The sequence below is a fragment of the Rhipicephalus sanguineus genome, chromosome 2 (assembly GCF_013339695.2).
Source record: "Rhipicephalus sanguineus isolate Rsan-2018 chromosome 2, BIME_Rsan_1.4, whole genome shotgun sequence".
Taxonomy (NCBI): Eukaryota; Metazoa; Arthropoda; class Arachnida; order Ixodida; family Ixodidae; genus Rhipicephalus; species Rhipicephalus sanguineus.
The window spans coordinates 41,454,652-41,470,217 of record NC_051177.1 but is presented as its reverse complement, the minus strand read 5'-3'; the positions used below and the strand labels follow the sequence as shown (position 1 = coordinate 41,470,217).

The window sequence follows — 15,566 nt, the reverse complement described above, 5'->3', positions numbered from 1 at the left end:
GAAAGAAAAAAAATTGGCTTTTGCGTTGGCAGCGCCACTCTTCGGTTGTTGCAGTAGTCTCTGAACTGCACTTTGTTAACGTGCACCATATGTGACGCCACTTACAAAAAAAAAAAAAGAAAAAAATCCTTGCTCCGTGTGGTAGTGTCGTTACGCTTCGAGTTCGCATATGGAGTTCGCTCTTCGTTTTCGACGCCGTGCGCGCGTGCGTGGTTTCACTGCGCGCGCATGGAGCAGCCCCTGACGACGTGCAGCTTTTGCGATTTTTTTTAATGCCGACAACTGTGTCGTCACTACCGAGGATATTTCAGATTAGGCGTTGGTGGAGACTGTCCGAGACCACGGTGACAACGGAGGATCTTCGGAGGTCGACTAGTTACTGTCGTCACGCGCTTTGCAGTCTTGCTATGGTCCCTTGAATACTGTCTTGCGACGCGGGTTCGCGAGACCGTGACCTCCGAAATTGGCTCCGGCAATGCGCCGTCGCGTTGCCGATCTCGGAGGCCATGACTAGACGATGACGGAGCAGCGTTGTATTGATGTCCTACGAACGTATAGTATTGCCATCCCTCAAAATCAAGCAATAGAACAAAGTAACGCAGTTTTTTGCCGCTAAATAAACGTTTTGGGCGAGCTCTGCCTTGTGTTTGATTTAAAGGGGCCGACAACCGCCCAGAATATGAAATGAGTTGACTCCACTGATGTAAAGATTGTCCGTCGCACTGACTCAAACCAACCCTGTTTTTTCGTGAGAGATGGGTTTATATTTTTATTTCTTAATTGAAAGTCGCGGAAAATGACCTGTGGCGCCTCTGGCGCCAAAAACATGAATGATCCGATGAAGACGGCCACGTGACGCGTTGATTGCTGTACGCGGTTGACAATATTTTTGTTAGTATTGAAATATTGTTCGTTTCTTTATATTAAAAGGTATTACTCCATAATAATGTACATATAGGCCTGCGTTAGTAGTATGCATTAAAGTGGCGCTGCCTTCGCGTGACGTAATGATCCCATGCTCGTCAGCGCGTCTTGAGCAACTTTTCAGCGTGCTCATCCCCAACAACACACAGGCATCCTAGGGACGTACAAAGGATGTCCCATACGGGATTTTCAGGGCATCCTAGGGATGTCCGAGATTAATCCCAAACACTACCCAAGTGAGACAAAAAACGACTTCCCTGGGATGTCCCAATGTCACTGCATGTGGTACTTGATTGGGATGTTAGATGTATCATTTTTTCTCATATACTGGACTGTCACAGAGGTTTTCAACGCGAGAATGAGGAAGAAGGGCAAGTTTAGAAAGAGCACACTGCATATGGTACTTGATTTGTATGGTGTATGTTTTTAGTTCTCGAATAACGGGCCTGCCATGGAGCCCCCAGTTCAAGAACTCTGGAAGAAACATCCGTACAGAAAAAAATACTTTTATTCTGTTCAACGAAGTGAACTATATTAATGCACAATGAACTGGCAAGCTTTGCGTTGACACTAAGCGGAAAAAAGAATGAGTATAATAAAAATAATTGTTAGTCACTTTAAATAACCATATCACGCTGAGTCAGCCTCTGTTGACCTTTCTCCTGCCGCCCTCTCGGGAGCATGTCGGAACCATGACATGCCAGCTTTTTCTGTGTCTTTCAGGGTGGCCCTGAAGGACGTGTCATTGGTCAGGCTGCCTGCACAAACATCAAAAACATGTATTGTTTTGTTAAGGTTAGCAGGGTATCTTTAGATTGAAAAGCATTACTGCCTCTCACTTGCTCAAATTCCTGAATAATGATGCCCTCGGTAATAATTTATTTTTTACATATAAGCTAGTTCTTAAAATAGCATACAAGTAAATATAGGCACAATGTTACTGCACCCAGTTGTCTAATGGTAACAGGTGCTTTGTGGGTTATGTACATTGTGCCTTTGCATTCAGCACAAGCATTTCGCGTGCGGATGAGTGCACAGGTTCTATAAAATATCCTCAGGTGATTCAGGAACATTATACACAAGGAAACATTAAAAATGAACAATGAGAAATAAAAAAAGGAATGTAAGGCAGTCTTCTATAACGAAATATAACTTACTACACATCAGCTTGCAGATGTTCAGGTCACTGAACTTCTTCTTCCCTTTAGCTCCAAACCAGCTGAACTGTACAGCAACATTCCAAGAGAGCATGCTCTTGAAGATGCGGGACGTTTTTTGCTGCGTGCTTTCACCTCCTTGTATGGCCATGTGCTTTTTCTGGAAGGAAAAGTGCAATAAGAGTTTGAAAGAACCAATTATCTCAAAACCCGACATAATATAACAACCGATGGTTTCAGTGCAGCGTGTTCTGTTAAACAAAAATGTGGGAAAACATCAGGCTAAAGGAGTAGTATATAGAGTTAAACCCACATATATCGAACCCACATATAACGAATTATTGTGTATAACAAACATCCCCTTAAAAATTTTTTGTATATAATTTTCATTTTATATATCGAATTACCTATATATCGAACTTCTTTGTGATCCCCTTCAGATTCGATGTATCACGGTTCCCTTGTATACCATTATTGTTTCACATACTCACAAAAGGGGAGCTTATTGTGATCATGAAAAACAATGAAGGCAGTGTTGTGTCAATGCTTATAATATAGCAGAGTAACAAAACTGAGGAAACAAAGATCCCCTGTTGGTAAAAATTAATCCGGAGTCCCCCACTACGGCGTGCTTCATAATCAAATTGTGGTTTTGGAATCTGAAACCCCAGAATTCAATTCAAATCATTCCTATTTATGTACTTAGTCATATACCCTAAGGGCCCTTGCAGGCTATAACATGGGGGGGGGGTTGATTTTAATACATTGGGGTTACGTTCACAAAATAAAAATAAAAAGCACAACAAGTTCGCGTGCAACATGAAGATGAAGATGCAATACAATGCAATGTAATACAAAATACAATATATATGCTATTACAAGTGTTAGAAGGAGTGATGACGTTCGTAATAAAAACAAGGCATCGGAAAATATAGCTGAATTACAACTCTACGTTGAACAGGTGCTTCAATGCATTAACAAATGAGTCGTGATCACGCAGTGACATCGCTTGGCAGCCTGTTCCAATGGAAAATTGTAAGAAACAGCAGTGAGTTACGAAGGTAGTGTGTACAAACATGGGCCGTTTTTTATATGCGTGATCCAAGCGCAGAAAAATGAGATGGGCTGGTTTGATTTGTGAATGTAAAACAGCGAATCACTGAAATAAAGTCTGTGAAAGTGAGAGTAGCGCGATAAGCCTTCGCTTTTCTAGTGCAGGTAGATTCAATGAGGCTTTGATAGCTGTCCCACTATGGAAGTGTGAATACTTTCCTGTAATAAAGCGGGCTGCTTTGTATAACTGACTAGGGTTGCAAATAAGGGCGGCATATTCTATTTTTGAGCAAACTAAGGTTATGTATGCAAGAAGTTTAGTAGATGGCTTGGCAGAGTGCAACTTACGTTTAATAAATTCTAGTGCTTTTGAAGCCTTATTGGCTACTGCATCAACATGCGCATTCCATGAGAGATTAGAAGGCGGATGCGTAAGTATTTTAGCATAGGTAAATTTTCGACTGCCACATTGTTAATTATGTAAGAGTGCAGCTCGGGGTTACTAGGTCTTTTAAATTTTATATATTTTGTTTACGAGACATTTATTTCCATCTGCCAACGTTGGCACCAGTGCACTATTTGATGTCAGACTGCAATGCACTCACATCAGCACTATTGGCAATGTGCCTGTATACAACACTATCGTCTGCGAATAGTCTGATTGGTGATGACAAGTGGTTACTAATATCGTTAACATAAATTAGGAATAAGAGTATAAATAAGTCTATAAATTATATGCTACAAGGCATGGAAACAGGCACATAAAATTGCATTTCATCAGCCACTGCTACACTAAATAGTAAATGCAGGCATGTAAACATGTAGCTCTCACTTAAAAACAGAGCATCCCTGAAGCTATGAAATGTAAACTTAGGTGACAGAGATCCATAAATCAAAATTACCATTGCAACCCTTGCTTCACTTTTGGCTCCAAGCTCTTCATCATATCTCAACAAGTCCTCTACAGTTGAAAATGGCAAGTCAGGAATGTCCGTTGAGTGCAAAGGTGCATCGTCCACTTTCTTGATTAGTTCACTGAAGCACTGTGTGTGTGTCTGCTGAGTCAGCTTTATGGCGTTTAGTGCAAACAAAATTTTTTCCATGAACGCTGAAATAAAAGCGCAGTTGTGAGCATAGTAGATGGTATGCTAACGTAGTTTAGAGCCACATATTAAATATGGTTTCCTTTAAGAAGCTCACATTATTAAGCCGTCACTCCCCCTACCATCACTAGTATAGCATTGAAAATGGAGGTATCCCTGCATTCACAACAATGAAAGGATAAATAGCCATCTCTGTCTATGGGCGGTGAAGAGTGATGTTTATGCATCCTGTCTGGCTGATGCAAGTATCACGAACCTGAAATTTTAACTCGGTGATGACCAGTGTTGCATTCATAAATGTTAGCTTACATTTTTTTCCAAATGACCTACTAGTTACGTTTACAGCACAGAAAGGCAGGTGTACAAAATGCGAAAATGAGAACACAGGGACAACCTTCCTTTTCTTGTGTCAATGTTTTGAATGCCGGTCTTATTGTACAAACTTATACCCACTTATTTATTTCTTTATTCAATACTGCGGACTCAAGATACAAGCAGGGTGAACATTAATAAATACAAAGCAGAAACACTCAGCAACAAAAGAAAAACACAGATGCAAGCTCAAAAATGTTAATTCGCAGTCTGCTCATTTGCCTTAATAGGGCAATTCCATTCATGAATGGTCCTTGAAAATGAGAATATTTAAACAGGTCAGTGCGAGCAAAATATGACATGAGCACGTTTTCTTGGTGGTGTCAGGTGGGCCTGCTAGTTAAGGGTGATAAATACGGTGATAGGTCGAGAGCTAGTTTGTTATTCCAAAGCTGGAAAAGAAATTCTAATGTATATTTTGCCTTCGTGCCTGTAATAGTGATACGTCATTAGCTTGCTTTAAATTAGAGGGCGAGTCTAACGCAAATATTTTTAAAAATATATAAGCCTTACAGCCTTTCTCCGAATACACTCAAGACAATCAATGTTACGTTTAGTATAAGGTTCCCATTTATTGCACATATATTCTAGTTTTGGTCACACAAGAGCAGTGTAGCAGAGGAGTTTAATATTAGTGGGAGCAGCTTTAAGTTTATGCTTCAGGACACATAGCTTGCGGAAGGCAGATGAGCAAACATCAATAGGAAGATTCCAAGATAGGTTAGAAGTCAGTTTCACACCGATATATTTGTAGCAACTTACTTGTTGTATTGGCGAAGACCCTAAATAGTAAGTACATGAAAGGTGATTTTTTTGTGAGTTACTGGAAGGCAGACACATCTGCTCATGTTTAGTGAACTTCCCCATTCTTTACACCATTCATGTATATTACCCAGACTACTGTTGAGGTCGTAATCATTAGTGCAAATAATTTCTTTAAACAAAACAATTATCAGCAAATAATCTAATTTTTACACCAGGGCTAACAACATCAACAATATCACTAACATACAATTGAAAGAGAAAAGGGCCTAGCACACTGCACTGTGGTACACCGGATGTGACTAGAAGACAATGCGAGAGTTGACCCCCTGCATGGCTGTACTGTTTGTGATTAGTTAAGTAGGCTGAAATCCTATGAACATTTTTGAAATACCTATTGTATCAAGGTTGAAAATTAGTTTACTGTGAGGAACTTTGTCAAAAGCTTTACCAAATCCAAGAAAAGCATATCAACATACCGTGTCTGTAGAGGGTTAATGCAAGAGAATGGAACAATGTGACAAGTTGAGTTACGGTAGAGAATCCTTTCCTAAACCCATGTTGAAACTTAGTCAATATGGAGTGCTCTTCCAGGAATTTATTTATACTAGTGGCTATATGTTCAAAAATTTTATATGACGAAGTTAGTGAAATAGGACGGTAATTTCCAAGTGTTAGGCGGTCTCCCTTTTTTTTAAAGAGGGGCACAATTCGGGCTGTCTTCCAGTCACTGGACAATTGGGAAGTCGGCAAAGCAGAATGAATAATAACCAAACATTTAGCAACAGATATAGCATATCGTCGTTGAAACACGTTTGGGATATCGTCTGGACCCGACGATGCTTTGGTTTTCAAGTTCAACAGCAACTGCATAGATACCACACCAGGGTAAGAAATTACATGTGCATCAGCACGTGGAAACTCGTGTTACATGTGCAGTTTGAATCACACGCTTTGAAAATATTGATTAAAATTCAGGGCAATGTCCCTGATCCATCACGTTGGTTCCGTCGACTGACATCTGTGATACTATTTTTTTCTTTTCACGTATTTCCAGAATTTACTAGGGTCACTTGTAATAAAGTCAGGCAAAGAAGTTCAGAAGTAATACTCTCTTAGAGCTGTACACAGCTTGAGCGAGGATGCTCAGTGCATTATTTATCAAATTCGTCGGTATGTGTTGTAACTTTCGCTTCTGAATAATGCTGCGAGCTACCCAAGGTGTCTGTTAAATTTTTTTTGGTTTGTTTGGTTGGTACACATTTATGTAAGCGAAGACGCATGTCTTTAAACAGTGTCTGGAGTGCGCAGGCACCTGTGTCACGGAAATCGCTAAGGCATGTTTCTATTTGTTCAATTATGCATGCACTGTTAGCCTTTGAATAGTCTAAAATAACAAACTGATGGATTTTTATGGCTAGTTACGGGAACAAGAGGGCAAGAAATCCACACAAGATTATGATCAAAGAGACAGATTGATGCGACAGTGAAACCACATTCGACGAGATATTGGTAAAGCGTCACACTCACTGTCGGAAGCCATGGACGTTTGCTCACGTGTGCACAGTCAAGCGCGACCTAGAAAAGAAACAAAACGAGCCCGTAAGACTGGGTTGCGAACAGTGAACATAGTGAGGTTGCTTCTGCAGTGAGCATAGATGCTCTAGAAATAGCAATATTTACCTTTGTGTTAAGCGCAACCAGTGGTAAACGCCATGAAAAAGCGCACGAGAAACTACTTCGTCCTCCACCGTGGTTCTGCATAGTTCCGCATTCTATCGTCCCGCTTCTGCTCAAAACAAGAATGATGATGATAGTGCGTTCAAAGAAATGACAAAAGTATTTATAAACATTTTAAATTTCTACAAGAAATAGTTATTGTTATACAATACTTATTTTTTGCGCGTATTTGGATAAGAACACATATTTACAATAAAAAAAGTGACGTAAAACCGAAACCAATCGGCTTCATGGGCAACATGCCATGGATGTGCCGTGGCAATCCTGCGAAACAGCACACCGCGCTGAAGTTAAAAGAATGTTCTGAAGTCAGATTGTGCGCCTCATTCTATGGTGCGCCCCCCTTTAAGCCAAGAAGGACGACTCCTTTATACTGAACAATCGCGATCCGGTCATAAACGTGCCACTAAGTAAACAAACCACGCAATGGATTTTTTTTTTCGTTCTCATGTTACAGGACTTGCTAAAAACAATGCAAAATCAAGAAAGTCGTAACTATGTTCACTTTGTAACATATATGTGCTATTTACAACATGCACGGACGAAGTAAGTATGCTGTTTCCAGGTCACGTCCCGCCAGGAGCGTTTTTCGGAACAACCCCTGCATAATCCCGTGTGAGACGTCCGCAGGATGCCTGTCGGACGTCCGGTGTGGGACATGGGATGTAGGTACATTTTTGGGACATCCCTGGGAGGTTTTGTGTTGTTGGGGATGCAACCGTGCACGCAGTTTCTACGTCGCTAAGATTTTGTAGCGACGTAGTTTTGCTACCTACACTTAGTCTCAGAAATGACGCGCGCTGCTACTCTGTGCGGCCGTGCATATGCACAGTTACAATTTCGATTACTTGGCTTGGCTCATGTATCGAGAGAGTAACGACGCCGGGACAAGCCATCCATGACACAGGCGCAGGCAACCTTGGGCGCAGGCGCACACAACGCTGCACAAATACCGGGAAGGTGTATAAAGCCACACATCTCATTGTAACAGCTTGCTATTTTCAAAAATGGTTGGAAAGCTCAAAATAAAGGTGGTTAAGCATATTTACAGTAACTCCTGCGAAAGAAGAACGACGACAGCTTTCACAAGGGCTAGCGGCATCGCTATCAATTCTCAGCGTTGCTGGAGCAAGCCTCCATGCGTGTTTGGAACCTTTCAGATAAAAAAATGCTGCTTATAAAATAACTACGTGCCTTTCGGATAAACCACTGCAGCTACAAACGCTACGAAGGGTGAGCTTCCTGTCGCGGCGTAAAAAACTGTGTCGAGAAAAATCAATTGTCGATCCCTTTAAGAGTCTTTTCTGAACTTTCGTGCCGAGACTGAATATAACGAAAACCTGTTTATAAAGAATAAGAATGCCGTGGAGCGCGTTTGGCAGGCATTCTCAAATCATGGATGGTAGTTTACCACTATCTCTCAAGAGAAAGGTATGTAACAGCTGCATCTTACCAGTACTTACAAAGAAAAAACTTGGAGGCTTATGAAGAGGGTTCAACTTACATTGCAGACAACGCAGCGATCCATAGAAAGAAAAATTATAGGTGTAAGCCTAAGAGACAAGAAGAAAGCAAAGTGGGTGAGGGAACAAATGGATGTTAAGGACATCTTAGTTGAAATTAAGAAACAGACACGGGTGGGGCATGTAGCACAAAGGCAAGATAACTGCTGGTCATTAAAAGTAACAGATTGAATTCCAAGAGAAGGCAAGCACGTGAGGGGGACACATAAAGTTAGGTGGGCAGATGAAATTAAGAAGTTTGCAGCAAGCACAGGACCAGGTTTATTGGCGAAACATGGGAAAGGCCTTTGCCCTGCAGTGGGCGCAGTCAAGCTGATGATGAGACGAATGAAAGGCAGCGATTGGAATTTGCAATGCAGGAGCAAATCTTTCTCACTTCCTTGAACGTAGCTCGCACATGTGAAGTTGCAAAACAGAATGCGGCACTACAGTATGGCTATCCTTAGAGTCCCTAGATTTTCCCTGTTCTTTATTGAGTACCGACAACCATTGAAGCGCCGCCGACAAATCTCATTGGCTAACGCTCGTTTTCGGCAGCCATGTTCTTCCCAACGCTTTTCCAGCACCCGGTGAAACGCGTCCCCTGTTCACTAATGACAAGGGGTTGACGAGAGGAGAAAGGCACATCGCATTAGCATATTGTTCGCTGAAAGATGCGTGGCTGATGTACTTAGACGCACATGGCTTTGTAAATCTTCCAAGTTAGGAAGAAAATGGCGGCAGACGCCAGCTGCGCGTGAGAGCGGTCCGGAAAAGGAGGCAGCTGTCGGTACTTAAGTAAAAAGGAAAGGGACTTTAGCTATCCTGGTTGTCGCCTCAGTGTAGCGGCTTTTGACACTGCTCTTTTATCGAAAAAGGTGAACAGCAATGATTCAGCTAAGCGAACATGGTATTCAACATCATGCCACTCTAGGCAACACCTTTGCCTCGTTAGCAAGTTACCATGGCATAACTGTCAGGACAGCTTTGCCTATACCAATTACCGCAGAGCATTGGACCCGCACTTTCAGCCTTCCATGTGCCGTACTACCCCTGCGAACAGGACTTCTCTGACAGGGCATAAAACTTAAACATGGTCGCCAAATTTCATGTTCAACAAAAAGATTTGTTCTTACGTTCTTGAAGTTATTCCCTCATGTTTACTCAGACATTCTTTTTCCAGCCCCTTCCACGCAACCACGTACCCACCTATTAACATATAATTTCTATAAAAGGTGAAATTTCAATATACATAAAGAAATTTTGTTACAACAATGCAAATTGTTAATTTTACAGACTTCATCATATCAAGGTTTTACTGCACGTATAAAAATCCTGGAAGAATTGAGATAATTATCGGTTGCACACAAAGTTCATATAACTGGAAATAGAAGGAAAAGTTCCAGAATGATGGTTATATTAAAAATTTAATCAGTGGAAAACAATGCTACAATAAAAAAATGCCAAGGAATGACAACACACAAGCACTCCCTCACAACAAAATTTTACTGGGAACAATGAAAAAAAAAAAAAGAAGACATTGTGCAAGAGAAAAACTATACAGCAATTTACACACCAGAGCTATATCAGCCTTTGGAGTGCACTTGGCATTCAATAGTTGAACATTTTCCAGAAAGGAACAGGCCCAAACTTCACTTGCGAGCTGCCATACTTAATAGGAAGCTGCAGTCAGACACATGCTTGTAGCTTGTGGGTGTGCTATCACCCCCTGTAAAGTCGTTTGCACTTCATCGCGCACGTGCGTCTCACGAATTACACGCGAGTATAAGGATGAGCATTCTGTCTCTTCGGGGTTCGGCAGCGTGTGTGGACAGAAGTCCATGGGGGACGATACCGCGGTTTGTTTCCCGCGAGGCCCCCGTGGTGAGTCGAAGATCGGCAATGGCGCATTCGCGCTACATTGTGCGTTATGTTTTATGTGTATTGTATTGGCATTGTAGTAGGTTACTTAGAGTGTTACTAGTTACGTATTATATTCAGCTGGCGAGCTCGTCATTGTAAAAGCTATAAATAAATGTACATGTTTTTGTTTGCTCGACCGCGTGACTGTGTCAGAGTGTTTCGAGAGCGCGGCTCATCTTCGAGACCCCACAAGCTTTTGGCTCCTCGTGTGTGCTAGCAGTACTATAACCACTGAAGTACAAACACCAGTTATAGACCTCTCTTCTGGCGCGCTATAAACTTGCTGAATGCAGAATTGACTCGTTACATACAGCTTTAGAAAGCTTCAGCCATGAATCAAAAATAGACTTCAAGACCGGGTGGAGGTTGAGCGTGAACTGCAGCCTAATGCAAAACCAGCTTGATATGTGCGCTGCGACAGACTGCATATAGTAGTATACTATGTCAGTGAGCCCTCCCATTTTGAGATACTTAGAAAAATAAATAATTTATAAACAGTAAACGCAATAAGGAAATGTATATAGTAAGTGCGAACCAACGTTCCCAAGATTCCCTGACAGAGTTCAGGATTTAATTTTTCCAGCATTTTTCTCCCCTGTCCAAACTATTTCTGCCAATCTATTGAAGCAGGGCCTGCATTCTCCTTACACTGCTTCAGTTTTTTGCCCCATGAGCACAGAACAAGCACTGACGAAGCTTTTTCATATCAAAGTACAAGATTGAAGCGACAAACACTCCATGCTAAGAAGCTTGCACACAGAGCGATTTGTCCTTGAAAAAAAGACTGTATGCAGTGGTGACAGCAAGACTCAGGTGCCACAAGCCTTATATTTGGCACTTGGCCAGACAGAATATCATCAGGTTTACGCTAAAAGCAAGTTTAAAAACAAGTTTCCTTAACAACATTTCTAAAAACTGCCTAAATAAATTACAAGTCAACTTCTAAAACTGTACCCCATTCCTGAGGCCATCAACAGTCCCAAGGCACTGCATTTTTCCCAAGGTGCGCATGCGTGCACCGCAATGCCCAAATGGCTGACCCTGCCACTGGCTTCACTTTGATCAAATGCATGCAACGAGTTGGCACTCGACTCCTAATAAAAGCAGCAGCAGGTACGTAGTTTGTCACAGGCGTCCCGGACTGGTGCTCCAAAGTACTTTTGGGCGCAGTTGACTGCTGGACAATTCCCTCTGTGGCGTGCGGCATCCGTCGGACCTGCCATCACCACTAGAACATGGAGAGTCTGGTGATAATACTGTGCGCAAGGTGCGCCTCAGGTTCGCCACCGTAGGACTCGGCCATCTGCGACGAATTGAGACAATAGCTCAATGAATGCGTGCTATTGCAGTTGTTCATTAAGTCACTATTCCAACAGACAAAAAAGGCTCAAAGGTGGCTCTTCGAATGAGATAAATTCTAGCACAAAGATGCACTGACAGACACACAAAAAGATAACTGTTGGAGTTTTAGGTCCCAAAACCACAATATGATTATGAGAGACGTCGTAGTGGAGGGCTCTTCCAATTAAGACTTTTTCAGTAGGCTTGTGCGAATAGTAAATTTTAGGTTTGAAGCGAATTCGAGTGAATAGTGATTTGGTCGAATAATTTCGAATCAAATTCGAATAGTATATATCACATATTATAAAGAAAAATGAGCATATTTGTCGTGACCTAACTAACCTACACAATATTCTTTTTTTTTTAAATTGAAGGAAGGCATGTGCAAATGTCTCTTTTTGGTTCAAAGGAAGTGGAAGCAACTTTGAATAGTAGCAGGATTTGACTTTCGGTAGAATGCAAGTCATAACATGTAAAATATGTTAAGCTTTAAAATTTACTACACTTAGAGCATATGAGCCGGTATAACAAGCTTTTTAACTTAAAAGTGATGAATTGATGTGAGGGTAATATGTTCATTTAACCTTGAAGTGGGGCTTCGCGGCAGTGCAGATTTCTCCTGGATAGGTGTATTCACGGCATAGTATCCCTGCACTGCTGTGAGACCACCTTTACAGGGGGATTACGTAAGGACTAATATACTACATACACCTATTCGTTCATTTTGAATAATTCGAAATTTCCAATAATTTAAATTCGAATAGAAGCGAATTTGAATACTGTAATAATAGTTCGAATATTCGCACAAGCCTATTTTTCAGCATTGAAAATGCTGCCGATCGGTAGTTGAGGCTCCCGAGAACACGTGAGCCGAACATAGTGCAGCACGCGGCTTGGAATTTACAGTTCATTCTCAAAGCCAGCTGGAAATCGCTCCCTCCTCTCTCTACAAATGATGCCATGTACACATATTACTGCACCATATACACAAAGCCCATGGCCATCGGCTGATTAGAGCACTGTGAGCTGCGTAGTTACCGTGGCTGCAACAGGATGCCACCACGTGCCTGCGCGCACTCACGATCACACTGAAAGTAAACCGTGCGCTCAAAGAAAACATGAAAAGAGAGTGCTCAAGGTCCCGACGCGCACTGTGACGAAGAGACGCATCCTCTTGCCTCCTTGTTATCCCCCTTCCTGTGTAGCTTTCAGCGCGCTCGCTAGTACGAAAGGAGAGGAAGAGAGCACTTAAAGCGTGCGGCAAATCATTGTACCTAACTCCTCTCGTACTTGACGGAATATAAACATTTTCGCAGCAGTCTATTTGTGAGGCAATAAGCTTTCTTAATGAAGCCATTATACGATTACTTGGAAAAGTGTTGCAGGGCTCCTTTAATCTAAGCACGCAGGCCTCTAGCATTTTACCTCTATCAAAATGCGGCCGATATGGTCAGGATTCGATCCTGCGACCTTTGGGTCAACAGTCGAGCACCATAACCACTAGACCACCGCGGCGGGTGCACAAATAATAAAAAAAGAGGCGACACACTTTCGTCCATATGTGCATTTTCGTGCTAAAACATATCGCAATGCCAAACCAACAAACTCAAGCACCTGCAAGTCTGCTGTTTGGAAGCAAAGAGATGCACAGGAGTGAAGTGTAGGAGGCATAACAAAAGCGAGACCCACAGTCTGATTGTTTCTACTTGATTAACTCACTGCAGAAAACAAACTCTCTGATCCCATGACTTAGTCATGTATGGAATAACAGTAACAATAAATAAAACTTTTTTGCATCAAGTGACTGCAGCACGAGAAGTCGTGTCATCTGATGCACAGCCTCCAGGATCTAACAGCCTTGTGGATAACTGCAACAGCCATTTCCTGTACGTGCGTGACAAGTTTTGTTTAGCAAAAAAAAAAAAAAAATAGCACTAAATAAACGAGAAAGAGATGAACACGCAGGACTAGTACTCATCTAGTTTCTTTTGCGGTGTTGTCTTTTCCTTCCCAGTCATGAAGCAACTCGCCATGCTAGGTTCTTTTTGTTCTCATTGTATACACGCCTTACATGGCAATCAGGTGCGGTACCTACTGTCATTACCATGCAGTTACTCATTCACTGGATGTAATTTTTTGGTCACCTTCTCATTACACAACTGCAGATGCTTTCTGCAAGTACACAAGCTCACCTTGAAGTGGCTTCCTCTGGAAATGAACGAACAACCTGCATCCATTGATGTACACAGGGATACGCGAGAGAGTCAAAGGCGTCAGGATCCAACAGACTTGGTTCTAGGGCCCTCAGCACATCCAAGTCCACTTTGCTAGGACGGGATCTGCACCAAGCAGAATGAACCCATGCACTGTGTGGCATCACAGATTTCTGCAGCAGTTCAAGTGAAGCTTCTACGAGTTACAGATTTTGCTGGCGGCGGCACAATTCGTGAACTATGCCACCGCCACCGGAGGCAGTTTGCAGGTGTACACAAATAGGTCCTCGACGGTACACTGGTAACATGCATACTTGTATGCACCATATTCCAATAACTGATGCTCTCTCGATTGTACGCTTGTCGGTGATCTGCAGTTTTCAACACAGAAAAGAGATCTTTTTTATCAAGGTCACTTGTCTAGGCTTGTGCGAATATTCGAGCACTTAGAATATTCGAACGAATATTACGGTATTCAAATTCGCTTCGAAACGAATTTAAATTCTAGGAAATTTCGAAGTATTCGAAATGAACGAATAGACATATATAAACTGCATGTAATCCCCTGTAAAGGTGGTTTCACTGCAGTGGAGGTGTGCTATGCCGTGAATACACCTTTCCAGGAGAAATCCGCGCTGCCGCGAAGCCCCACTTCAAGGTTAAATGAACATACAGTAAAACTTCGTTAATTCAGTCACTGAGACTGTGAAAAATCTAAGCGGGTTTTCGAATTAACCAAACGTACAAAAAGCTGGATGCAAGGAACTTTGAATTACTGGAAGTAATCAAAGGTGGTCGTTTGCTGTGCCTGCTAGGTTGCAGCTACAAGGGTTACGTTTTCCAGCAATACCTGGCCCCAATTTTGCCGCTAAACCAGGGAAACGGCGGACCTCGCTGCTCCCAGCGCAAGAAAAAAAAAAAAAAAAAACGGTCTCGCGGTCAACTGAAATGCCCACCTGTGGAAAAAAAAGACGTGCTTCGCTGCAACACAGTGGTGACACGCAGGCAGCATATCACCTGCTCCTCGCAGCGTCAGTGCGTCATGATGCGACCATTCACCCATTCCTTCTGGTAAAATAAAGAATTTAATAATCACCAGTGTGACGGAATTCGCAATGTGTTCTGGGTGGAAAAGATGATCATTGAAGTTTTCGAACTGAGTTTTCGAAGTAGGCGTTGCAGGCAAGTACTCCGTAAGCAGTGCAAGTACGCAAATTGCCGGAACAACCGCCAATCGGTGGTTCGCATACATCGCGAATTCCGTCAGACCGCCCTTTGTTAATTTCTCTGTTTTCCCAGAAAGAATCGGTAAATCATGACGTGCTGACGTTGAGAGAAGCATGCGTCATGCTGCCCGCGTGTCACCGCTGTGTTGCAGTGAAGCACGTCTTTTCCGCAGCCACACATTTCAGCTGACCACGTGACCGCCTTTTGTTTTGTTTTTTTCTAGCACTGGCAGCAGCAAGGCTGGGATTC

General features: G+C 42.3%; 2 protein-coding genes across 3 annotated transcripts in view; both read right to left on the bottom strand.

Annotated features, from left to right (window-relative positions):
• Positions 1-1,414: 1,414 nt before the first annotated feature.
• On the bottom strand, positions 1,415-9,895 carry LOC119382809 (uncharacterized). The gene is made up of 6 exons (XM_037650669.2): positions 8,616-9,895; positions 7,055-7,160; positions 6,902-6,949; positions 4,037-4,242; positions 2,082-2,241; positions 1,415-1,682 (listed from the first exon to the last, which is right to left on the bottom strand). The coding sequence occupies exons 3-6, from the start codon at positions 6,912-6,914 to the stop codon at positions 1,555-1,557; spliced, it is 507 nt and encodes a 168-aa protein (XP_037506597.1). The 5' UTR covers positions 6,915-6,949; positions 7,055-7,160; positions 8,616-9,895; the 3' UTR covers positions 1,415-1,554.
• Positions 9,896-10,027: 132 nt separating this feature from the next.
• LOC119382805 (ankyrin repeat and LEM domain-containing protein 2) overlaps positions 10,028-15,566 on the bottom strand; it is a 41,016-nt gene continuing 35,477 nt past the window's right edge. For both annotated transcript variants that reach the window (XM_037650665.2, XM_037650666.2), the window contains exons 16-17: positions 14,070-14,216; positions 10,028-11,839 (exon numbers count right to left, since the gene is read on the bottom strand). In XM_037650665.2, the coding sequence (XP_037506593.1) occupies positions 11,662-11,839; positions 14,070-14,216 (325 nt within the window). In that variant the 3' untranslated portion in view covers positions 10,028-11,661. The remainder of the gene's footprint in view (positions 11,840-14,069; positions 14,217-15,566) is intronic.